The 27329-nt window shown below is 41.0% G+C and overlaps 1 protein-coding gene across 2 annotated transcripts in view; it reads right to left on the bottom strand.

The window, feature by feature from the left end:
• Nucleotides 1-27329, bottom strand: part of LOC121947856 (mitogen-activated protein kinase kinase kinase kinase 4) — an 87071-nt gene that overhangs the window by 45795 nt on the left and 13947 nt on the right. For both annotated transcript variants that reach the window (XM_042493011.2, XM_042493012.2), the window contains exons 3-12: nt 25646-25702; nt 19830-19955; nt 15774-15884; nt 14509-14599; nt 14203-14333; nt 11191-11245; nt 10900-10978; nt 7886-8058; nt 2289-2361; nt 497-620 (exon numbers count right to left, since the gene is read on the bottom strand). In XM_042493011.2, coding sequence (XP_042348945.2) covers nt 497-620; nt 2289-2361; nt 7886-8058; nt 10900-10978; nt 11191-11245; nt 14203-14333; nt 14509-14599; nt 15774-15884; nt 19830-19955; nt 25646-25702 — 1020 coding nt within the window. The remainder of the gene's footprint in view (nt 1-496; nt 621-2288; nt 2362-7885; nt 8059-10899; nt 10979-11190; nt 11246-14202; nt 14334-14508; nt 14600-15773; nt 15885-19829; nt 19956-25645; nt 25703-27329) is intronic.

Genomic DNA, 27329 nt, shown 5'->3' with positions numbered 1-27329 from the left:
AGTGGGTTTGCTCATTTCAGTTCAGTTTATATTGTTTCTTTTCTTTTTTTGTTTAAGTTTTTATTAGATTTAGTAATAAGGCCTTTTCACAGTGGGAAAGTGATGAAGTAAAGAGACAAAAATGCAAAACACTTGCTTTAGCACGAAACAACTGATATCAGCAGCGATGCAAATTTGCAACAACTACTGGGATCCAGTTAAACAATGAGCAGCACTTGACAGTTTATCAGAGGTGAATTCTTACAAACTTACATCGATGTACATGGGTTGTAGCCTGCAATTTAGTAAGTGATGTCATCATACAGTCTGCATTCATCAAAAATGATGTCGCACACAAGTTTATTAGATCCACGTCACACAGTGCAGCTGCACTAAACTTACAAGATTGCAAAAATCTGTCTGCAGGAGGCTTTAAATGAGCAATGACTGCATCATTATAACTTCATGTATATTTCTACAATATGAATAAAAGGTTGCGTATAGACTCAACACCTACCTGTTGTCTTTGCTGACCCCCACCTCCACCGTGGCCTCCTTCTCTGCCCCCGTCACGATCCTCTGTCTGTAAACGGAGAAACTCTCGCCGTAACGTCCACTCCCCGGGAACGTTTACTATGGAGCTGAAAGAGATGATAGGGAGGACACCAATGTAAGGGATAAAAACTGTGCCTTTTATGTAGTGGAGTACACTTGGGGAGGAAGAGGAAAAAATTCTAAATCGCTGTTAATTCACCAATCAGATCATCACGGGCTCAGTTACACACATGCACACACTTAAAGCTCATCCTGGGAGAAAGTGCTCTATTTGTAGTGCCATCTGCTGTTAGACGTCCAGGGACAGCAACAGAGAGGATAGTGCATCTGTGCATGGACGTACAAACACACACATGCCCTGTGGTGCTTCATTGGCTCTGTATGTGAGGAGCACTTAAGCAGAGGGAGAGTTCATAAGTGAGTGTTAATCTACACATAAGCGCTGATAATGATGATTAAATTCCCCAAATCTTTGAGAAATTGTTTGTTTATATCAGGGTTCCTACAGCTACATGCAAGATGGATTTAAGACTTTTTAAGACTTTTTAAAAGCCACTTGGGTTTTAAGTTTAAGACCAATTTTCTAATATACCCAAATTGAAGAGGGAAAATGTTGCCGAAATGTTTATTGTAACATAAAATGTGATTTTTTTTTTTTTGTCCAGTGAAAAACTTAGATTATCCATGTCAAATGTTGAAAAAAAACCAACCCTTTTTAGAGTGGAACACGTGGAAGACAATGAACATATTATGTTCTCATTAAAGTATCTAATTGGTTTACCAAAAGAAGTGGGAACATCTGGCATTTCTGGCTGTTTTCTTTGGGCAATTTCGTGTTTCTCAATATGCATGTGAAATTTCACTGCTTGGATTTCCACCATGACGAGATTAAGAAAAGGAATTCACTCATTTTTTTCACAAAAAAATAGATGTTACAAAATATGCTGAGATCTTACAGTGCAACTTCCCATGTCTGAGCATTTTAAGACTTTTGAAAGATTAATTTATGTCAATTTAATAGCAATTAAGGCTTTATTTTTAGATTAATGAATTCAATGCCTTTAAAGACTTTTTAAGGATTCACAGGAACCCTGTGTATTCTTACTCAGATTCATTAAGTGTGTCCGCCTGATGCCATATCTCCTCTGCATTAGAGGTAAGATCTTAAGCCCGAGCTCGAGTCCGAGCCCGAAATTCGGGCCGGGTCAGGCCCAAAATATCAATTATTACGTTCGGGTTGGGTCGGGCCGGGCTTCTCTCTCGCTAAAGATATAAATGTTTATTGAATATGCATCCTACAGTCTTGTTTAACTGGGAGAATTCGTTACAAAAGACAGGCTTTAATTTGTTATCATTATGCACAGGCATCGTCACAAATGTGATCACACAAATCGCAACCAGTCCCTTTTCCCGGAGCAGTGCTCTGTCCGGGTCTGACTGACGCATCCCCTCCCTTTCCTCCTCCTCCTGAGTCCTCACAAATAAAATATAAAATTTCGGGTTTGTTTCGGGCTCGGGCCTGCAAATCAAGTTAATTGATTGGGCTCGGGCTGGGTCGGGCTATAATACCCGCAGGCCCGGGTTGGGTCGGGCTGGATTTTTTAGGCCCGATCTTACCTCTACTCTGCATATGGAAATCTGCAACAGCTACTGCGCTTCTTAATTGCCTCTCTGCTGCACAAGCATGTAATCTTTTATCACACACTCTTTGATCAATTTCCTCAACAATATTCATAGTGTAAAAAGGCTTTTACCTGGGTTCTCCCTCCTCCTCTGTTACTTCATCATCCTCTTCTTCACTGCCACTGTACTCGTACTCTGGACCCTCTGAAAGACAAATACAGAACATTAGTAATTCACTAGGTTAATATTAGGTCATTTAAATCAAAAACTCCCATATCTCCTTCTAAGGATCTATGGAAATGAAACAATTAGCTGTCCCTTTTCTTAAAGATATACTATGTGGGATTGCACGTGTTGTGAAATGTGAAAACAAATGACCAGAGTGATGTCACTTCACACAGGAAATTTTCATGTTCACATAAAAAAGTTGATGTTTAAAACTCGTCTTTTACTACATGTGAAATCACAACATCACATGTGAAATGTTGCAGCTCACATGTGAAATGAACTTTTCACATGTTAAATTACAGTCACATGTTTAGCTAAAAATCTGTTGTCTTTTATCACATGAATATGAAGCGACGTCACAACTTGGTTTCACATTTTAAATCTGTAATTCACAGGAAATGTTTTGGGCCCCCTTTGTGAAACTGTCATTTCAAGTGTTGTGGTTTGCATCACGTGTAAAGTTAAAATGTGTTGTCTTTTAATTTTAAGACAAACATGTCATTCCCAAATGTGAAATTGCATCACATATTAAGTGCTTAAGTTCATAGGTGAAACTTTCCAAGTTCACATCCAAAGGATAACAGTTCACATTAAAACAGACTTTCCACATTTTGAGATTCACATTAAATGTTAAGTTAAAAAAGTGTCACTGATTCATTCCCCAATGTGAAATCCCAACAGTGCGTGAAATGTTTCAGTTCTCGTCAAATGACGTTTTACATGTTAAAGTTTGCATCACATGTAAAGTTAAATACACGTTGTCTCTTGTTACATGTCAATTTTAAAATAAACATGTCATTTCCAGAGGTGAAATCACAGTTTCACATGTGAAATGTTTCAGTTTACATGTGAAACTGACTTTCCACTGTGAGAATTAGCATCAAATGTAAAGTTCTAAACATGTTCTCTCTTACCACGTTAACTTCAGCATAAACACAAATCATAACATGAGGTGAAAATGTTTCCCTTCATATGTGAAATTAACCTTTTCAAGTGTGAAACACTGCAGTTCAAGTGTGTTTTTTTGGTAGGGTAGGGTATTGATAATGTAAATGGAAATATCTAAGTGGATCACAGAGAAGCCAATATGAAAAAAGAAAAACAAACACAAAAACACCAGCTGCAGAGCACTTGTGGAATGTGTCCTGCTTCACTCTGCTGTCCATGTTAACACCAGCCGCATGCTGGAGCGTGAACCTGGCAGCTTCTCTACTGTAAAATGATGCGTTCAGTGTTTGTCAGAAATGAGGTTCGGCTGTGGGTGGTGCTTGGAGTGAAGGCCTCTGATGTATTTGCACTGGTGTGGGGATTCTTTTCTGGTGCACAGCACTGCGTCTCTGGCTTTCTGAGGCAGCCACTGTTTCATTAAAAATTCCTCCATGCCTGCCGTCTCCTTCTTTCATCGTCTGCTGGCACTAGCAATTTAGTCATTATCAAAGCCACACTAAAGTATAGTGTGGGCAAACTTGGGCAACAAGAAAGTAAATGAGAATCTTGTTTAGTGGAAGACATATGGGACAGTGTTGTTACACCATGGCTCCCAAACAGCACTGCTGAATCATCTCAATCCTGACCCAGTGTGAAAAAAGTCTTCTCTCTCTTTCACATGCTTCTCCTACAATGGGACCCATAACACTTATGAATCTGCCCACAGTGTTATGGTCCTGTTGTTTCTGTACAAATGTATATTGGACCTATTAGTTTGGTTATTAGAAAATGATCAAGCATTTCTGAGACTTAAATCACTGCACAGGCTGACACTGTTCCAGAGGGCTCACTGTCCAAAGGCCAGGAAGATGGGCCAGCCAGCTTAGCAGAACAACATTTGGCCAACATATGGTGTGAAAGTAGCTCGGGCTAACTTGAACATTTACTTGACACGCCATATGTTGCCATTAACACACTGAAAGGTGTGCTTGTTTGAGCCACAAACAAGGAAGAAGACCGAAACATTCCACTTTTGCAGTGGTTGGAGGGAATCTCTGCTCCATTGCTGTGATGTCATGTTTGAAAGTTTTGGCTCATGTCATCTCTTTCTGAGCCAAAGCTGCAGGAGAGAAGAGCAATTTGAGGGTTAATGCCTACTTTTGCCGACTGGGAAGGTTTTTTTTTTCTTTCAAGTGATTCATCTTCCAAAACATAAACCATCTTTGGCCCTAAATACACTCTTGGGTATGCTGAAAATGACACATCCTTTTTGCATCATGTCCGCAGCATTGATTTTTTTTTTTTTTTCATGCGGCAGTGACTTTTTCCCACACACACTTAGACTCCCGGCATTTCATTACTCTGGAGGGGCACAGGGGCACAGGGGCACACACACACACACACACACACACACACACACAAACACATGCAGCACGCAGAAAGTCTACCAGTCATTAGTGTGTTTTTATAAGCTAGGAGAAGATTAGAACCAGATGGCCATTCTGTTTCCTCCTTCCTTCCCCTCTCAGCTTCTCTCTCGCTCTCTCTCTCAGTTCTGTTTCTGTGTCTCTCTTTCTTTCTCTCTGTTGTTATCACTGTCTCTTTCTGTCTCTCATCCCCCTGCCTGCCTTTCAGTTGCCCAAATGAAGATGAATAAACCTAATGGACAGTACAGGGATTTCTTACACAGCTTGAATATCAACGCGAGAACAAAAGAGGAGCGAAGTCGTAAATATCTTTGTCTTCTCTTCCCCTCCCCTAACTCCTGTGCTCCTAGTTTGACTGCCGTCACATATTCGGCACGTGCAGCTCATCCAGAGTATAATTTATTTTTGGGACAGGATGAGGATAAATCCCCCCCCCCCTTTATATTTCTAATTTGTCTCATTTCTGTGTCTCTACATCCCTCTTTTTTCTCTCCTCTCCATCTCTGTTACTGAACACAGTGGTGAAGTAAAGGTCAGCCGTGTACTCTGCAGCCTTTTGGCCCGACCCAACATTCTCCCTCTTTCGCTCTCTCGCTCATTTTGTCTGGCCGTCTCGCTGTCGCCCTTCCTCTGTATTCAGCTCAATTAAAATATCTGGCATGACTGACACAGTTCAACTTGGCACTGGAAAGAAACCTGTTGTCCAGACAGTAGTAGTGTATGAATCATAATCACATGCATGTATCAACAAACTAGAATTAATAGTTCATGGTTGTATGCCAACCACTTCAACTGCACTCACAGTTAACATCCACGTCTTAAACACATGGATGCTTTAAACACAGAAATTCAGTATCTGACAAAATGCCTCATAGATATGATGCTGAGTTACGACCAGAAAAGTGTTTTTGCCGAACATTATGATGTCATTATGATGTCACAGTGAAGCTGATCTTTGACCTTTTTGGTATAAAAAATCATTTTTTTAAAATCTCTTTTGAAAACTTATTTTTCTCGAAAAGCATTCCTATAATTTCTCTTTAAAGGATTATTATTATTAAACTTTACCCTACCCCTGACATTGCACTGTCTTGCACTGCTCTGTTTGATTTTAAATTCATGCATTCTTTTAATATTTTTATTTTGTGATTTAGCATATTAATTCTTAAGTTATGGCAGAAAACATGTTTTGTGTGGTAACAGTTCCCTTGACTTTTCACCACCAAATTGTGAATCCAAGAGGACGTTTGTGTCAAATTTGGAGAAATCCCCTCAAGGTGATATTGTGTCGCGAGAATGCAACAGACAGGGTCACAGTGACCTCTGACCACCAAGGTTCAGTTCAGTTCATCCTTGACACAAAGTGGACGCTTGGTGCCATATAGTGTCACATTCACAAGAATGAGATGAATGCAAGGTCACAGTAACCTTAAACTCTGACCAATTAATTCTCATCAGTTCATTGAATCCAAGTGGATGTTTGTGCCAAATTAGAGTAAATCCCCACAGGGCATTCTTGAGATATCGTGTCACGGGAATCGTACAAACCAGGTTAAAACAATCTTGATTTTTGACCAAAATCTAATCAGGTTATCCTTCAGTCAAAGTTTACAAGGCTAGGGCGGAGGAAGAGACAAAAAAACAATAAAACGCTTTTGGCAATGGCTATCGCCAGCACAGAGGAATAAAAGCCCTCACTCCTTCTTTCCCTTAATCTAAAGTGTTTGTGTGAAAGTGTGTGTTTGTGTAAAGTGGACAGGTTCAGGTGTTATTAAGTATAGGTGCACTCTAGCAAAATATATGAAGATACAGCAATGTGTAATATATGCACAAGGAGTTGTGTAAACTGTTGGTTACACTGGCAACCTAATGAAACATTTCCATAAACAGCATGCTATAAATTAGCAGAAACGCAGTGTTTTTAACAGCCTGAGCAGAGCAGATGCTGTGCCATTAGTGCAGCTGGTGCACTATCTCAGCTTAAGTGTGTCGGTAGGTCTTATTCCACTACAAGCGGCCTGAAAACCACCTAATGCAGTGAATTAGTAAGACATAATAGAAATTCTACTCTGTGAAATGGCCTATTTGTGAAGTGTTCTAAAATTTCAGTAGTTATCTGAAGAATTTATCAAATTCCTTGGCTGTCACTGTCTGAGAATCACCTCTTCAAACTCAAGCAAATTGGTTTGATTTCTGTCAAAAACATGGAAAGAAGGCAATGTGCAACTTAATTGGACATGGCCCACAGATTAAGAAGAAATCAGTTAGAAGGAATAGGAAAATTACCTGAAAATAACAACAAAAACAGGAAATTACCTAAAAATGCTTAAAAATGAAACAATAAATACAAATAAAAGTAGACGGATAAATATATTTTTCTGTAACCTAATTTTAAATGTGCAATTGTAATAGTTATAGATATTTTCCCTTTTATTTGATAATTTTCAAATGATTATTTTAAGCTAATTATCAGGCCATTTTCTTGTCCCCTTTGACATTATTTTAAAATCTGTGCAACATTTCTTGCCAAGTTGCTTATTGCCTTTTTTTTGCATGATTTAGAAATAAAAAAAGCTCAAATTTTGCACAGGGCTCAAATGGTTAAACATCAAAATGATTCTAACAATGCAGGACAGAGAGGATGACTTCTATCTATAAATGTGGGTGTTAAATGAGAACAACTCCTGACAAACACAAGGCATGAAATAGAAAATACTATCCACACAGGTTCTACTTTAGGACACCAGCCCATGGCAATATTCCCTAGGATCATCATTATAACTGTAAGTCATCCTATATACGCACATCAGCTGAATAATTCAGTAGTAAATACAGAGCTGAATCATAACCAACTCACTGGAATCAATTCAAGTGAGTCAGTTTTGCTGCTGTGATGTTCGAATAAAAGAACTCAGGAAATCCTGGAGAAAAAAATCTGGCCACATTTCAGGTTATGGCCCTATAAAACTAACACAGCAACTATAACAGCAGACTGCATTTAAAATTCTGTGCATTCATCCATCTACTGTACCTGCGAGTCCCTCTAGGCATCCCTCTGTGTCACTTGTTTGTTTTGTTTTTGTAGCCTGTCACACATCTTTCACACATCTGCTACTGGTTCATCTGTTCCATCCATTTCCTCTCACCTTTTTCTCTTTTCTTCCTGGTTCTATCCAGGTGATCTTTGAGCATGATGCGCACTTGTCTCTCATTAGCCAGGTCTCGGATGAAAGCGTGTCTGAGCAGGGCGTCCGTGGTGGGTCGCTGCAGATGGTTTTTGACCAGACAGCTATCAGCAAATGACAAGAAACGCTTTGACCTGTGAAAGACAGAGAGAGACAGCCGAAGAAGGAGGACGGAGGGAAGGGGAAACAAAACATGTTACAGGGACAAAAAGATCAAGAAAGTTGTACAAACCTAAAACTTCAATCTGATTAAAAGGAAAACTTACCACCCCAAGAAATTATCCTTTGTATATTAATGACTTACCCAGTGTATATCCAAAGCAGAGGCATGAAATATGGAATCCAAAAACATGTAAAATGTTTGATTAACTGAAATAAAAGGGGACTGCATATAATGACAGCAACACTGTAGAAAAATACTTTTTACAAATTTGGACACCATTTACTCCAATTCATCATTACGTTTTTGGATTCTTTATTCACAGAGATATAGTTCTCTTCATGAAGTCAACATAACACAGGGTGAGCAATTGATATACAAATAATATTTTTGGGGGGTAAAGTATTTCTTTAAAATGCCCTAACAAATGGAAATGTTTTTTTTGTGTTGTTAATGTCAGGTATAGGTTACATGCCTGATCAGAAGCCTTTACACAACACAGTAATATCAATGTGATTCTTAGCTCTTAAATCCAAATTAATTTATTTAAAATGCCGATACCATACTTCACTTTAAGATGCGGTTTACACTCACTTCTTTATCGTCATGTTAGGTCAGATTTGCGATAGATGGATAAAATGGCCTGCTTAGAGCAGTCTATAAATAAACTTGAATTGACAAATGGGAAGTGGTTTAACTGAGTAGAAATCTGAAACACATGTAACCTATACCTGTTCTACATTAGTTAAATAGGTTGAGGCATTTTTATTGACTTAAGTCCTTCTCATGAGAGTGAGAGCAATGCATACTTTATGCACTCAAAAAACTACTTTGTTTTAAACGTATACTTTAATCAATATTGGTCGCTTTCACTTAAATGATCTCTTTATCATGGGAATGTTTGCATAAAGAGAATCATAAATCATAAAAGAAAATAATTGCAATCCAAAGGCACGTACTGTGTATAAAGTAGGAGCAAAATAATTGGTAAGAATTTTACAATTTGTATATCAATATGTAGTCAAAATGACACTAAAAGACAGAGCAAGGAAAAGCTTTCCAGCATAGAAATGCAACACACAGAACAATATAAAAACCGTCAGGTTCATGAGTCTAACATAATTCAAACAATGTCAGCCTCTAAAACATGCCACAAAATTCTTAAATGTTTGTTTAAACTCACCTAATGTATGAAAGTTATCACTTGTTGGATTATTACAGAGGAAAATCCTGTCAATAATGATGAGTTGAAGTTTTGCTCAGGAAATATCTGCGAACTGAACCACTCCTAAAATTTAAGAGATGTCTTACCCGTGCTCTGAACCCACAGAAAACAGGGATGGAATATGTGTTGCTGCTTAGTTTTTGGTTTGCTTGCCGCCTTTGGGAGGCCCTGAGGTAAAAGGACTGGAAGGGCTGTTGGAGCTATTAAAAGCTGTCCTGAGAAATAGTGTTTTTGATGACATTAATACTGAATGAGAGACAGCATGAGTTCAACCACCAGTTCCATCTGAAGAGCTTATCTATTATATATGGAAGTGAAGGAGACAGGATGGCAGGAGCGTGAAAGAGAGAGGGGTTAATAATGACTCATGATTTAAAATGGCAGCAACAACTTTGTGTCCATTCTCATAAAAGCCAAATGTATGACAGGTTGTGAGTTTTATCCAAGCAGCAACCTTTGTGGCTGAAAAAAAAACCAAACATAAAGTGCCAAAAACTGTAGTTCCTCTAATGGCCACATGAGGCTGGTTCCAGAAGTGAGTCAATCTCCAAAAAACCCTTGTGTTGAAATTCCTGACTTAATAGCTAAATCAACAACTTTTCCAACCTGGTACAAAAAACAGTTTTGGTCTCAATAGCTAAACTCAACATTCATGAAAACTGTACTAGGAACACATTTTTATATAACTCTATTGTTTACATTTGAATGAGGCTTAAAGTTGCACATTTCCTCTTACTGTGTAGATGTGGTTGAAGAGATCTGATAAATAATCTGCTTAGAACTTGCTTGTAATTTTAGGGTAATTTTGCGGGCAAATGTGCTGACTGAATTGAAAAAGCAGCCATTTCCTGGTTATTGCTTGTAATATTTGTAATAAATATCTGTCCTGAGTAAGAAGTCTCAAATAAGGTCTGAATGGATAGAAATAGTTAAGAAAATGCATGTAATGGAAGAAGTGGCTTTTGCTCTAAAACATGCCACTGAAAAAAGTGAAAAATATTGGAAAAAGTGGAAATCCTATTTGAATTTGAAGTGACTTTTATTTTATGTGCTTATCATGTTTGGAGAACCGTGTTTTAAAATAAACAGAATTGACTTATTGAGTTATTAATAAGTGGAAGACTGCCCCCTCTATACAAAAACAAAAAAAAAACTGGCTCTTCATGAATCAGGGTCATGGATTGCAACACAAGGACCTTTTAGGATGTTGAAGGATAATCACAGAGGATGCACAGTCCTTGATACTGTTATGTATCCATGCTACTTTTAATCTCTCCTCATTCTCTCCTCTTTTTTTACATGATCTCAAGCATTTCATTTAGCCTATGATAATCCTATCTGTTGTTTCTTGTCTTGTCTTTTATGTTCTTAACAAAAAAAGAATTAAAAATATTTAAAATGAAAAACTTGAGGCTTCAAAACAGGTGTCCACAAACCAACGGGTGTTGTCATGTCCATAATTTTGTTGTCCGAGGCATGAAACCCACAATAAAGACCACTTTCAGCCCCTGCTTTGAGGGGAGAAAACCTAAACACTGAGCTTCACGTCCTGTTGTGTGTGTATGTATTTGTGTGTGTTGGCAGGCTTACCATTTCTTTGACTTAAGTTTGGGTGGAGGGTTTCTTGGAATCAAAAACAGCGCTCTCATCGGATGCATGTCACACAGAGCTACAAATAAAAATAGAGAGCAAGAGAGGGAACAAGAGAGTGGTGGTGACAGTGAAAAAAAGAAAGGACCAGATAGGGCCAGGATAATCAAAGGAGGGGGGAAATTAAATCAATCCGGAGTGCAGCTACAAAAACATATAAAAAAGCAAACTGTTTGATATCAATATTATCAGTCAACAATGTGTGTATTTGCAGGTGTGTTTTTAACTTACGAGGGGCTCCTTCAGCCATTTCCAAAGCAGTGATGCCCAAAGACCAGAGGTCACTCTGAAAACAAGAGACCCAGAAAAAGGTTAAGAGTAATTCACACACAATACTTAGCTCGACTTTTGATCACTTCCTTTAAACTTTGGATTTTCTCTTTGTATTCAAACTATAAATCAGTGTGTGTGCACAGTGTGAGCACAGATCCAGGAATTAGACAATTTCCAAAACTTGGAGCCAAACTTCTGGCATTTAAAAAAAGAGAAAAATCAGTGGATTCTTTCAATGATGTCCTGGATTTCGGAAGTCGCTGTCTAATTACTTCCAGAAAAGCATAAAATTAGCTGAGACTCCAAAGAAGGATGTCTGCAAACGATGATACATCTAATCAGGAAGAGTGGATGGAAACTTAATGGTCAAAAGTTTAGCTGGAGTTTGCTCGGCATCACATAAGACTTTTGAGCCTCACTTGAAAGATTTTCTGTCAGTTATAAAATTCTGTTATGAATAGCGATGGAAACTCTTCTGCTGAATTTAATATGTAGGCTTGGACCCCATTAACACCTAAATGCATCTTGGGCAGAACAAATAGTTATCAGATAAAAAAAAAAATTCAAGTAAGTGTATCTAAGGAGCATTTGAGACTGACTGAAATCCAATTACATGCATAAACGTTACTCCTCCCACATGAAACTGTGTCAGTTAACTGTGTGTCCCATACAGCTACTGTCGCCTCCAGTCATAATGTTAGCTCAAGTTACACTTAATCAGCCGAAAATCTCTCTGTTTCACTAACAAAACAAATGAAAACAGCTTCAGTCATTTGAACACATAAAATCATACAGACTGTGCGTTTATCTGATCCCTTAATCGATACAGCTGTTGATACAGGGTCACGCCCCTCCCACTGTCTTGCGGCTGGCCACCTCAGCAGGAAACAGGCTGGTGTTGAAGGGTTGTCAGTTGATCTACTTCACCTGAAGCCTTCAGGCTATAACATAGTTGTTTACTGTCTTCCTTCCTACAGCTGACATCTTGACTCCATCTTTTTTTTGGTTTTGCACCTTCAACACCGTCACAGCACACATGACACACATCAATACACTGCTATCTATGCTATGCTTTCCTATATTGTTGACCTGAAGTGTATCGTTTGGGTGGACTACACAATGCACGGCCAGCACTATAAACAAGAAAGTCTGTGAGTGAGTGAGTGAGTGAGTGAGTGAGTGAGTGAGTGAGTGAGTGAGTGAGTGAGTGAGTGAGTGAGTGAGTTAGTGAGTGAGTGAGTGAGTGAGTGAGTGAGTGGGTAATAAAGTTAGACCATTGGTCGGAGTGAGTGATGTTGGAACACTGGCTCTTTCAAAATAAATTGGTGCTGACATAGCTGTGGACACTGACAGTCAGTATTACTGTAGTTTCTGTAACCATGGTGAAATTAGCAAGCTAGATAGCAAACAAGCGAGCAGCTAAATAATTAAAGCTAAATAACTTTAATGCTTTGCCCACCATTTGTCACAGCATATTGCTATTATCAGGTGAGTAGCAATTTTGTCCCACTCAAGTTCTGTAACCACTGTTAGGTTAGCATAAAAGCATGGTGGAAAAAGCAAGCTCGCTGACAAATTAGACTGCCACAGTTGAAACAGCAGTTTTGGATGGAGGAAAGTGAGCATCACCTCATTAATGTGTTTGGAGAACAGCAAGCAATAAAATGTATGCATTATACATACATTTTATTACTATTACATGTTAGTGTCAGAACAGGTGGCACCACTGTTATGAGAAGGTGGAAATAAGACAAAAACTGAAATTGAAGTGAATATTATATGTTGCAATGTTGGAAAGGATGCCGCAAAAAATGACTAAATTCTCAGTTTTTAGAGGTTGACCAATTACAAATTTTACAGTTATATTATCAGCGAAACTTGGTTCTGATAGCGGCTGATGTCTGCACAGCCTCAACCAGTCACATGACCACTTACATACCAGAGCTGAGGAGCAGAGGGCTGCGTTAAAAGATCAGTGGGTCCAGCTCTACAACTGAGGGAAGTCTGCCACTTTCTTTTTTAAATTAAAAGTCCTTATTCCAAATTAAAAGTCTCCTAGCGTTTTATCAATGGTCCAGCCATACACTAGGATTTGATCTAGTCATGTTATACTATAAGTCAACAACAGTAAATGTGTGTTGATTGCAGAGCAAAGCCAAAAGGTGCGGCCTTCGTTTGTTCTGACTGCACTGCAATTCATCCCAATCTCTGCTGTATGTGCTGTTGTATGTGGTTGATTAATCCCCTGAAACCCCAGCAAAGTGGCTTGAGTTCTCCTTTAAAAAACATGGGAGGAAGGTAACAAGCACCAAAAGAAATGGCCCAAAAATAAGCAAGAAATTAGTGAAAAGTAAAAGAGAATTACCTGGAATTTAGAAAAAAAGAAAAAGGGAAAAGAAAGTTCTAGAAAAAAAAAATGAAATGACCTATGAACGTGCTTATAAATTAAAACAATTTTGTAAAATAATTTCAAAAATCTAATTATGATGATTATAAATATGATTTTTTTCTCTGGCTTTTTTCTTTTTATCTTAGACATTTTCCACTGGATTTTTTTACAATGCTGCTAATTGCCTTTTCACCCATGTTTCTGAAAGAAATTGCACCAGTTTGCTCGGAGTTCAACGTTAAATTCTTGTGAAATGCGTCTGAAAGAAGCACAAGAAAAGCGATGTCGCCTCAGGTTTCAAAGGGTTAAACTGCTACATACACACATTGCTATACAAAACTTACCATTTATATGTCTTGGGTTTTACCTTCAAACAACATTACATACACCCCGCATTCCAGTAGCCCATAGTAATGGACATACTTTTCACAGAAATTGAAAAGTATGTCCTGAATTTTTCAAAAAGGCTCTCCATTTTTCTGTTGATGTCCTACTTATACTTTCATGAAAAGATGAAACATGATGATGAAAATGTGCGTTAAGTGGGCCAGAAACACAACTATCTCTGTTAAACTAAGTACCCTGTAGTCATATGTGGCCTCTGGGTTCTCATCACAGGCAATGACTTCCGGAGCCATCCAATAGGGAGTACCGATGAAGGTGTTCCTTCGACCGATCGTCTTATCCAGCTGTGCCGACACTCCAAAGTCAACTGAAACATAAAAAATGTGGGACAATTTTACGTCTCAAAGCAACCACAATCTCCACTCCTTTATGAGCTGTATGATTTATGTATGTATGTAAGACAGTGTGATTGTTTCCCAGTTTTGCCCGCAGGCTTGTGGATTTGCTTGAGAAACCACAGTGCATGTGTCGATGTGTCATACCCAGTTTGACTTCAGCATTCTCTGTGAGCAAAACATTTTGCCCCTTAATGTCTCTGTGAATCACATGATGGGAGTGAAGATGGGAAAGACCCTGGAAGACAAATATACACACACATAAACACATAGATACACAAAGAGTCAGATGACCACTAATCATGAAGCCGCACACTCTCCTCTCAGATAGTTGAAGCATTATGTGTTAATTTTGAAGAAATACTCCACAAAGAGTAGAATTTATTCCAGCTGTGCTTCCCTTCTTTTCCCTTCCAGGAAACCTCCAAATATCCTTGCTTAAGGTAGCAGAATGACCTAGCAGCAGAGGCTACCATTCAGTGGCACGGTTTGAATGTGTTCGCTTGTGTGTGTGTGTGTGTGTGTGTGTTTGTGTGTGTGTGTTTGTACTCTCGCTTCTTCAAAGGAGGTTAAATAAACAGAGGAAGTGAGTCTTATTTCAGACAATGACTTCACCATGCTTTGCCGAGTGTCTGTGTGTGTTTGTGTGTGTGCTTGTGTGTGTGCTGTGATGTTGAAACAATGAAGAGACAGCATGGCTGACAGCAGCAGGGAAAACACTGGCGGCAGTCCAGAGTGCTTTGTTTCTCAAGTTTGTTTTTTTTTTTACTATTGAAAAATCTCACTTTCATTCTGTCCTTGATAACGTTGCATAAAGGCCAGATATGTTGGAACTGAGCTGATAAATGCTCATGTACTGCTTGTGTATGTGTAGGTTTGTAACTAAAGCCATAAGCACGCACACACACACACACACACACACACACACACACACACACACACACAGACACACACACCCCAACACAGAAAGCAGCGCAAACATCCCCAAGTCTTTCTCATGACCTTGTGATCTCCCATAATGATAACCATAACATCTTACAGACATGTGTTTTAAACTGGCCTTTTAAGTATACAAATAAAAAAATAAATCAATTATTCACTCGGAGTCACAATGGGAAAACATGAAAGAGATACTGAGCATCAGTTTGACTAATTCTCTTTGATGTTTTCCAAAAAATCCAACAATAAATGCAGTATGATGTTTCTTAGACAACAGTAACAAGTCGCTCAGCCTTTAGTTTGCATCCACACACAAATTACTACCTCTGTTTTCACCAGCACTAAAAAGGGCCTCTACCAAAACAACACCTCAGAAACAGAGCTCCATTGTTGGCTCTACTATACAGCTGTGTGGTGTGTATGTATGCTGTGGTGAGAGCGTGTTGCTGTGCGTTATGTTATGTTGACCGTACCCTGAGCACTTCTCGGCAGATGTAAGCTATCCAGTCCTCCTTCAGACAGTTCCCCTTGGTCTTCTTCACCAAGTCTGTCACAGAGCCGGCTCCACAGTACTCCATCACCAGCTAGATGGACACATAAAAGAATGTCAAACGCACAGGTACCATCTTAAACAACTGTGACTATTATGAAAATGATCTTGAAAGAATAACATTTTTTTAAAAAAAATAATATGACAGAAAGATGATGATTTCAAGAGAAAAGTAGCAGCTAATTTAGCAGCCCCTCCCTGAGCTACCATCTTATCGTGGTGGAGGGGTTTGCGTGTCCCAGTGATCCTAGGAGCTCAGTTGTTGGGGGCTTCATGCCCCTGGTATGGTCACCCATGGCAAACAGGTCCTAGGGGAGGGACCAGACAAAGTGTAGCTCACAAGACCCTTATGATGACGACAACCAATGGTCCGGAGTTCCCCTCGCCCGGACGCGGGTCACCGGGGCCCCCCCCTGGAGCCAGGCCTGGGGGTGGGGCTCGATGGCGAGCGCCTGGTGGCCGGGCTTTTACCCATGGGGCCCGGCCGGGCACAGCCCGAAGAGGTGACATGGGACCTCCTTCCTGTGGGCTCACCACCTGTAGGAGGGGCCGTAGGGGTCGGGTGCAATGTGAGCTGGGCGGCAGCCGAAGGCGAGGATCTTGGCGGTCCGATCCTCAGCTGCAGAAGCTAGCTCTGGGGACGTGGAATGTCACCTCTCTGGTGGGGAAGGAGCCTGAGCTGGTGCGCGAGGTTGAGAAGTTCCGACTAGATATAGTCGGCCTCACCTCGACGCACGGCTTGGGCTCCGGAACCAGTCTTCTTGAGAGGGGATGGACTCTCTTCCACTCTGGAGTTGCCACTGGTGAGAGGCACCGGGCAGGGGTGGCAATACTTATTGCCCCCCGGCTCGGTGCCTGTACGTTGGAGTTTACCCCAGTGAATGAGAGGGTAGCCTCCCTCCGCCTTCGGGTTGGGGGACGGATCCTGACTGTTGTTTGTGCCTATGGTCCAAACAGCAGTTCAGAGTATCCACCCTTTTTGGAGTCCTTAGAGGGGGTGCTGGAGAGTGCTCCCTCTGGGGACTCCCTCGTTCTGCTGGAGGACTTCAACGCTCACGTTGGCAACGACAGTGAGACCTGGAGGGGCGTGATCGGGAGGAATGCCCCCCCCAATCTGAACCCGAGTGGTGTTTTGTTATTGGACTTCTGTGCTTGCCACAGATTGTCCGTAATGAACACCATGTTCAAGCATAAGGGTGTCCATATGCGCACTTGGCATCAGGACACCCTAGGCCGCAGTTCAATGATCGACTTTGTAGTCGTATCGTTGGACTTGCGGCCGTATGTCTTGGACACTCGGGTGAAGAGAGGGGCAGAGCTGTCAACCGACCACCACCTGGTGGTGAGTTGGCTCCGATGGTGGGGGAGGACGCCGGTCAGACCTGGCAGATCCAAACGCATTGTGAGGGTCTGCTGGGAACGTCTGGCAGAGTCTCCCGTCAGAAGGAGCTTCAACTCCCACCTCCGGGAGAGCTTCGATCATGTCCCGGGGGAGGCTGGGGACATTGAGTCCGAGTGGGCCATGTTCCGTGCCTCCATTGCTGAGGCGGCCGACCGGTGCTGTGGCCGTAAGGTGGTCGGTGCCTGTCGGGGCGGCAACACCCGAACCCGCTGGTGGACACCAGCGGTAAGGGGTGCCGTCAAGCTGAAGAAGGAGTCCTATCGGGCCTTCTTGGCCTGTGGGACTCTGGAGGCAGCAGACAGGTACCAACAGGCCAAGCGGAGTGCGGCAGCGGCGGTCGCCGAGGCAAAAACCCGGGCGTGGGAGGAGTTCGGCGAGGCCATGGAAAACGACTTCCGGACGGCTTCGAAGAGGTTCTGGACCACCATCCGGCGTCTTAGGAGGGGGAAGCAGTGCTCCATCAACACTGTGTATGGTGGCGACGGGGCGCTGCTGACCTCGACTCGGGACGTTGTGGATCGGTGGAAGGAATACTTCGAAGACCTCCTCAATCCCACCGACACGCCTTCCGTTGGGGAAGCAGGGCCTGAGGACTCGGGGGTGGGCTCCTCTATCTCTGGGGCTGAGGTTACCGAGGTGGTCAAAAAGCTCCTCGGTGGCAGGGCCCCGGGGGTGGACGAGGTCCGCCCAGAGTTCCTCAAGGCCCTGGATGTTGTGGGGCTGTCGTGGCTGACGCGACTCTGCAACATTGCGTGGACATCGGGGCAGTGCCCTTGGACTGGCAGACTGGGGTGGTAGTCCCTCTTTAAGAAGGGGACCGGAGGGTGTGTTCCAACTACAGGGGATCACACTCCTCAGCCTCCCGGGTAAGGGCTATTCGGGGGTACTAGAGAGGAGGGTCCGCCGGCTAGTCGAACCCCGGATTCAGGAGGAGCAATGCGGTTTTCGCCCCGGTCGTGGAACTGTGGACCAGCTCTGGACCCTTGGCAGGATCCTTGAGGGTGCGTGGGAGTTTGCCCAACCAGTCCACATGTGCTTTGTGGACTTGGAGAAGGCATTCGACCGTGTCCCTCGGGGAGTCCTGTGGGGGGTTCTCCGGGAATATGGGGTTTCGGACTCCCTGATACGGGCTGTCCGTTCCCTGTATGACCGGTGCCAGAGCTTGGTCCGCATTGCCGGCAGTAAGTCAAACTCGTTTCCAGGGTTGGACTCCGCCAGGGCTGCCCTTTGTCACCGATTCTGTTCATAACTTTTATGGACAGAATTTCTAGGCACAGCCAGGGTGTTGAGGGGGTCCGGTTTGGTGACCTCAGGATTGGGTCTCTGCTCTTTGCAGATGATGTGGTCCTGTTGGCTTCATCGGGCCGTGACCTTCAGCTCTCACTGGATCGGTTCGCAGCCGAGTGTGAAGCGGCTGGGATGAGAATCAGCACCTCCAAATCCGAGACCATGGTTCTCAGCCGGAAAAGGGTGGCGTGCCCCCTCCGGATCGGGGACGAAGTCCTGCCCCAAGTGGAGGAGTTTAAGTACCTCGGGGTCTTGTTCACGAGTGAGGGAAGGATGGAGCGGGAGATCGACAGGCGGATTGGTGCGGCGTCTGCAGTAATGCGGACTCTGCACTGGTCTGTCGTGGTGAAGAGGGAGCTGAGCCGAAAGGCAAAGCTCTCGATTTACCGGTCGATCTTCGTTCCTACCCTCACCTATGGTCACGAGCTTTGGGTAGTGACCGAAACAACGAGATCGTGGGTACAAGCGGCCGAAATGAGTTTCCTCTGTAGGGTGGCTGGGCTCTCCCTTAGAGATAGGGTGAGAAGCTCGGTCATCCGGGAGGAGCTCGGAGTAGAGCCGCTGCTCCTCCGCGTTGAGAAGAGCCAGATGAGGTGGCTCGGGCATCTAATTAGGATGCCTCCAGGACGCCTCCCTGGTGAGGTGTTCAGGGCACGTCCCACCGGTAGGAGGCCCCGGGGAAGACCCAGGACACGCTGGAGAGACTATGTCTCACAGCTGGCCTGGGAACGCCTCGGGGTCCCCCGGGAAGAGCTGGACGAAGTGGCCGGGGAGGGGGAAGTCTGGGTTTCCCTGCTTAGGCTGCTGGCCCCGCGACCCAACCCCGGATAAGCGGAAGAAAATGGATGGATGGATAATATGACAGAAAGATGATGATTTCAAGAGAAGAGTAGCAGCTAATTTAGGGATTCAAAACAACATTTTCATTTCAGTCAGAAAACGCTTGGCTCTCCTGCTTACTCACACCCGTATTAACAGAGCCATCTAGCAGCAATTTAACAGAGCCAATAAACACAGTTATTCATTTTAGAAAGTCAATTTAATTTTTGAAAAAGGATACTAATTCGTTTAATCTGATGAATGACTTTTATTCAAATTGAAGATTTAGAGCAAGGGTTTTATTTTGTTTTGATGGTGTGATGATGATATCATATACGGACATTTGAAGGTTCATTCGGCAACCTCATTAAAAGCTTGAAATGTAAGAAAAAAAATCTGTACAGCCCTAACCTATTTCAGTTCATTATCTTATTTTTTTACTGAAAGGCAATAACAGAGTTGTTTACAAACCCAGAGCTGGTGGTCCTGTCCAGCAGGACCCTTCTTAATAAAAGCTCCATAATATGTGGCAATGTTTCTGTGGTGGGAATAACTCTTCAACATGTTGATCTCCAGTTTTATCTCCTCTTCTTCCTCCTACACAGAACAACAGACACAGTACAAATCAAACTCCATGTACAATATTATTTAAATGATAAAAACAATGTTAGACTGACTGATGGGCATTTAAAGTTTATGCTTGGTAGAAAGAAGACATGTTTACTGTTGAGATACCTCAAAGAGTATGTCACACACTAAGACATATAGTTCTAAAGAGAGTAATACTAAGGCCACGTTTAGATGAGAACAGCTCGACTAAAAACAGAGAAGCCTTTCCTTTGCATTAAAAAAATAAAATTAAAAAATCCACATTTATATGATAACACTGTAAGAAACGATCCTTGTGTTCTCATGGATCAGTAAAGACAACCAAAACACTGTGGTATGCATGCAAAGCCAGTAGTTGGTGGTGTAACTTTGTAATGACACACCATAGAAGAACAACAAGTGTATGCACAAAGTGCAGCCGTGACATCACCGTTCTCACAGGATCTTCCAGTATACGTGGAGACAGAGGGGTTGCATTTTTAAACGAGTATATCATGGAACCCGTTTTCAAGTTAGCATTTTCAGGCCAGATTTCAGGTTTGCATTGTCGTGTGAAAGAAAGGCCAAACTGCAGCAGAAGTTTAACGTTCCATGCAAGAACTGCTGTCGTGTAAACAGCCTCTAAGTGTCATACTTCTACTTTAAGAGCTAGTCCTCCAGATCTCCATCCACTTCTTGTTTTTTCTTCCCTTGAGAATTACATTTAACTATCATGACATGTTTAAAGCTGCCTACACTGAGGTCCATCTACAAAGGTTGAAAGGTTGCCCTGTGATACATACATTGATAATTTTTAATATATATATTTATATCTTTATCTTTCTTTCTTTGTCTTTAGTTGTCAAATGTTTTGGTTTATCTTTGTTCACCCTTGTTTAAGTTATTTTAGCTGTACGACTGTTTCTGCATATGTACAGTGAGCGCACAAAAGGCAGTCACATTCCATGTATGTGTACACGCTTGAACATAAAAGCTGACTCTGATTCTTTTTATAAACCATCTTATTTCCATTTCCATAGCGCCATACAACAGAAACACGTACACATCCAGACAGATAGCATCTACAATCAGGCTGTTGCAAAACCTCTAAATAGCCTTTCACCCAGCCATTTGGCCTTAATTCAACTACTGCTGTTTCTCACCAAAACAACTAAGGTTGGTCAGTGTTATGAGACACAAGGACCAAAAAAGAGGGAGCGGAGGACACATGGTGCAGTGGTTTTTGTTTGCTCGCTATAAATCCTAGAAATGACTTGTGACTTCTCCAATTCACTGAACCCCTAAATCTACAATGGACTGGTTGAGAGGTGAAGAAGAGAAGAGGAGAGGCGGAGGAGGAAGGAGAGTGGAGCTCAATGAGCTGGATGTGGCTGCTGTTAATCAGAAAAGAGGAAACAACGGAGAGCTTCTCCTAGTCACTGACCTCCTTTAAATCTCCACAGGACAGGAGGGGAGAAAATGACAAGGCAGAGTTTGAACTTTCACCTCCATCTGAAACACAAAGCCTCCTGCTTGTGTCTGCTCCCTCTGTGTGTGTCTGTGTATGTGTGTGAGTGTGTGTGTGTGTGTGTGTGTGTGTGTGTGTGTGTGTGTGTGTGTGTGTGTGTGTGTGTGTGTGTGTGTGTGTGCATGTGTGAAAGGAGATAATAGCCAAGCATTTCCTGCTAAAGAGTTTGTCTGCAACACAGAAGACCCAGAATATCATCAACAGGAAATAACCAGTGCGGAGAGTTCTGAACGTAGCAGATTTGTGGCAAAGAGGAGTCCAGAATGTGTAATTCATTTTTCTGACAAGATAAAAACTGAGCAGAATCTACTAAACCAGTGTCGGTATTTTTTTTCTAAGTTAATTAATTAATTATTTGGTATGACAGATAGAAGAATATCGGTGAAAATGACTATCACATCTTCCTATAGCCCAAAGTCCAAAATCAAAATACATAATGTTTACTAACCACATACAACAAATATATCAACAAACCTACCTAAACAAACCTGCCAGTTAAGTTTAACTTTTTTTTTTTTAGAAAATAAATTCCTAAAAGTCTTCTATTTGATGCCACTATTTTTTTAATTTCAGAAGTTTTTTTTATATTATTATAGCATAATATTATTTTTTTAATTATCACAGCCTGCAATTTGTCCATGATTTGCTGCAACATTGATCCTGACAGTGTACCTAGTGGACATAACTTGTATTTTCTCTTTATGCTAAATATTCCAAAATGACGGCATCAGGTGGAAAGGAGTAACAATTTACAAATTCCAAGACAAGATTTCTGAATGTAGAAATAATACAATGCATGTTTTTATGCTTTGATGGCTGTGGGATCAGAACTTGCAGTTTGAATGGGTTTCAATGGTGCATTTTTGGGCTTAAAGTATGAATGTAACAATTTAGTTTACTCAGTGTATTTTAGACTTATTGAAAGAGCTGAGCTGCAAATTCAAAGATCAAACAAAAATATACAATCATGCCAATATTTATGTCATATGCATGACCACAGCCAAAATTATCAACAAATGAAGGGTCCCTAAGGGTTAATAAAGTTCATTGCAAGTAATAGGACAGTGTGAGTAAACTCTGATTTCTTCATCTATGGATAATAACCTCTTGCGCACGTGTCTACAAGGTTGTGAAGGTGTGCATGAGCCTCTACCTTAAAGTTGAAAGAATTTCAGTATGGACTAAAGCGGTGGATTGACCAACCCAACAACTGTCAGACCAAGAGTGTTGCAGAGTGCCTAAAATGTACTTAAAGGAATACTTGACCCAAACAGTGTCCATTTCTTTATCAATTACTCACTGCTCTGTCCCTTGAATTCTTGAAGAAAACTATGTTTTTTGCGCATGCCTTCATGAATGGAGAATCAAAAATAGGCAAACATTTGTCATGAACTTAAGTAAATGGGATTCCCAGTCAGCTCCATTTGTGCCAAAATATCCATTGATGAACTCTCACACAACTTGTACAGTACAATACAGGTCACATGTATCCAGTTGTATGCTCACTTCCATTACACATGCATTTTTGTTATAGGATTACTATTTAAAACACTTCCCTCCACAAGTACTGACATGTTTTAAATCTAACATTTTATCAAAAATTGTTTGGAAAAAACTGAGCATACAACTGGATAAATGAGACATGGGTTACACTGCACAAGTTGTGAGAGTTTGTTCACAAATTTGTTTTATATAGTTTTTCCGTTAAAAGCCATCTTTGTTTACTTAAATTCATGAAGAATGTTTACCTTTTTTGGATTCTCAGGTCACCATGGAGACAGGTGAAATAAACTTTTTTAAAAAAATGAATTCAAGGTAACACACAGTGATTAATATAAAATGGTCATTTTGTGGGTCATGTACTCCTTTAAATAATTAAACAATCAACAACACTGTGTACTGAATGAAAGAATGAATGAATTTTCTGTTGATCTAGTAGTCAATTTATCAACTAATTGTTTCAGCTCTACAACACAAACGGACAATAACCTACTGTATCTGTTGGCATATTCCTGAGAGAATTTCTCAGTGAACAGTGAACGGGTTCAGCCATCAGAAAACAATGGGATCAAACGGTGCTTTGCTACATTATGGCCAGCCTGCCTCAAACAACCTGCTGCAGCGTTCTTTTATTTGCAACACATTCAGCCCCATTCTGCTGGAGCTCTACATTTATAAACCACCAGCAGTATTCAATAAAACTTCAACACCTCCCTATTTGTCCTCTTGTACAGCTATAGGACCACAAGGTAGAGAGTCACATCAACTTTGCCTTAACACCCAAACTGAGAGTTAGAGGTGTAATCCCTGATTCATATAGAACTGTGAGGCTGACCTCATCACTGGAATTTAAAATCCAGCATCAGAGAGATTTTGTTTCATCCTGAAATTGATTTACAGTGTGATAAGTTTTATTAATATTTTATATCACCAAAACTATACAAGACTGCAGCTTCAAAAGTTAACAGAACTTTAATATCAAAGAAATTCCCCGAGAATCTAATACAAAACTACTTCTGGGTCAAAGCAGAAATATTGGTGGGACTCAGAGAACTGTAAGAAAAACAAGAGGCCGTTTCATGTAATTTAATTTAGTCAGGCTAGCGCTATATTAAAGTAGATTTTTGTTTCATCCTCCTTGTGTGTCTGTGCTTTGGGGAGGGAGTTAGAAGGGGTTGTCAAATGCATTGTAAAAATTCCATCGTTTCAATTACCTGCATGAGCGGAGAGAGTATTGAATTGGGAAAAAGACAAAAGAGAGACAAACTGCAAAGACTACTCATTTGGTCCAATAATGGAGGTTTAAAATCTTTTCACATGTGCAAACGCCTGCAAATGTAGTGATATTGTTTCATTTGTCTCCTGGGGAAATTGCTGAAAGGAAATACTCAAATCAAATAATATCTTATATTCTGTCTCGTTAAGGGATAATGTGACTTGAAAGACAAAAACTGCAATGCAACAAAAAGAGAAACAGAGAGGAACAATTCAAACAACTCTGTCTGCTACTCTTGGTGCCTTAAAACTAACAAACTAATTACACTCATTCCTGGGTGGATCATGACAGTTTCCTTCTCTCTAATCCTCTCTCTCTTTTTATTTGATATTTTACAGCTCTGTTGATTCATTTTTGCTATGTTCATGAACAAACTGCAACACTACGTTAGCAGAGTTTCTAAAAACACAATCATTGTCTTATGAAAGATTTTACAGATACTGGAAATTAATTAGTGTCCTGCCTGTGTTTGATTTGTCTTCTACATCACAGTTAGATAACTAACAATGTGTCGAGGTACATGCACCTGTGTGAGCCCGAAACATATTAATTTTATTTTCTTCTTTTTGGATGCTTCAATTTTTTCAAAAGGAAGGATACAGGAAATTCGGTTTGGACTAAGGGCAGATCTATACCAGAAATAAAAACACAATTTAAAGAAGAACTCCAGCAGTTCAGTGTTGCACTTCCATAAAGTTCGGACATTCACAAGAGACAGATTAAAGAAGAATGGTGGAAATCAATGCAGCAGAGTCTGAGATATCTTGACTTTTAGTCCCTCCAAGTGATTCAGACTCGAAAAATGCTGGTTCCTACATTTCCCATCATTCAACTTAATAGCGCCTTTCATTAGACCCCCTGCCTCCTAAATGTTTTTTTCAAAACCCTCGACTCCAGTTCGTGATGCAGACTTTTCTTTTACACATTTTAAGCCTCAAGACCAATCCTAGATAACATCATCAGGGCTTTTGTTTTTTAGACTCTCCTTCCAGACACAGAAGGTGTTATAAAACTATTTTTACAGATTAATACACTGTGCTTTATGTGTTTAATAAGTGAAATGGATCTACTGGCCCTGTCTTTTTTTAAAGACATTTGAGGATTTATGGGTAGTTTATATGAATATTTAAGCCCATAAGAAATGCCCATGTAAAAGGATTCATGTATCTCCTACATGCAATACAACCGGGTCAGCTTGTGTTAACATTCTTATGTGTGGATCATGTGGGAACAAAGAGTTCTGTCAAGTACAATTTACTTTGACTATCTGTGACATGATCATCTGATGGTTCTGGCAATTCACATTTTTAACAAGGATGAAAAACGAGAAGACGATGGTGGCTAAAGATAGCGGGAAAGAGAGTGAGTGTGTAATTTCAAGGGATGCATTCTTACCTCTGTGACTTCCATGACTTTGATAGCTGCCAGTTGGCCTGTCTTGACATGACGTCCCTGGAGAAATACATGAAGAAGAAGTTCAGGCAAAAACAGACTGGATAAAAACTCAACACTCTATTGAAATACACAGATTGCTTAAGACTTGACATGCAGAAAAGTACTGTGAGAGTACTGTGTTCTAAAGTTATGGATCACAGTCGTGCCAATAGCAAGCCGCAACTTCTGAGGCTGAAAAATGAAGCAAATGCAGAAGTGCCAAACCTGCAGTTTACTAAATGTCCATTTGAGGCTGACTCAAAAACAGTCAATACAATACAGTCAAGACAATAGAAAGATCTCCATGTTAAAATGCCCAACTTTAAAGCAGAAATAAACATGTTTACAACCTTGGTATTTGGTCTTTGTGGCTAATTTAAACATTCATGACGAGCAGGGGTAAAAACCAAGATGGCAACTGCTGAAAAGCCAAACTCAATGCTTCAGAACAGCATCCATATATTTTTTATTGTGAACTAATTTCTGAAGGGGGAGCTGAACTAAACTCTGCATGAACTTGATTTCACAAAAAATATTCCTGCATCCTAACTCCAGAAATAAAAATCAAACCTTTTTAAACAAATCACCAAACATGAACTATTTTGTGCACAGAATTTACAAGATTGCCTCCCCAGGTATAAGTGAAAGCAAGACTAATGTCGTGATATGACACAAAGTCATCACACGCTGGGAGGCTCATGGCAATATTCTTAATAGATTTGTATTTATTAAATCACAGATGCAAGCATTTGAAGTAATACTGATGGGAACAATGGGGAGATCAAAATGTAAAACACCATAATTCAGAAAAAACGAACACTTGGTCCGATTAGTGTTGATGTTAACATTACAACTATAATCAGACCAACAACTGTAACTTTACACAAACACATGCACGCACACACGCACACGCACACGCACACGCACACACACACACACACACACACACACACACACACACACACACACACACACGCGCACACACGCACGCGCAGGAATGTACGCACAAACACACACACATTGTACAACACTTGTGAATACTTGGATTGTTATATCATTTTCAGCACTGGACACGGCTATGTCTACATAATTTCATTTTCTCATGAGAGGCGCAGTCAGAAAGAACAAGACAAGGGGCGAATGAGAGAGGGAGCAAGCCAGCACACAGAGCCAGAGCTGTAAAGTGCAGTCAGGTGAAAAGGGGAAAATTGAAAACCTTGTCATGAGTCAGAAAGCTGACAAGATACTAGAGTAGCTACTCTATAAGCCTTTAAGCTGTGATGTATGACAGGGCTCTGAGCGAGTGTGTTTGTGTGTGTGTATGAAATAGACCGGAGGGCATGACAAACCCCACTATACTCAATCAGTCAGCTAATACACAGGTACAGACAGAGAGATGCAGAGAATCAGAGAAACGCTGTGAGGCAAATATAGATGGAGAGCTTGAAAATAAAAACTCTATTCTCAATATTTGCCTATTTGTGTTTTATTTTCTCTGCAGCTAAACCTTTGAAAGTCTCCCCATCCCTTTCCAAAGAAATATCACTCACAGGGCCAATTTTAGTTTTATGTGGTGGGCAATGGAGGATAGCAGGGGGTTGAAACCTGTGTCTAAATCAAGTCAGTCCATGTTGGAGTCTTCAAG

This window comes from Plectropomus leopardus, chromosome 8 (genome assembly GCF_026936395.1).
Source record: "Plectropomus leopardus strain MGB_pleo_1.0 chromosome 8, ASM2693639v1, whole genome shotgun sequence".
NCBI classification, from domain to species: Eukaryota; Metazoa; Chordata; class Actinopteri; order Perciformes; family Serranidae; genus Plectropomus; species Plectropomus leopardus.
The sequence above is the reverse complement of the archived record's forward strand: the minus strand, read 5'-3'. Positions and strand labels throughout refer to the sequence as shown.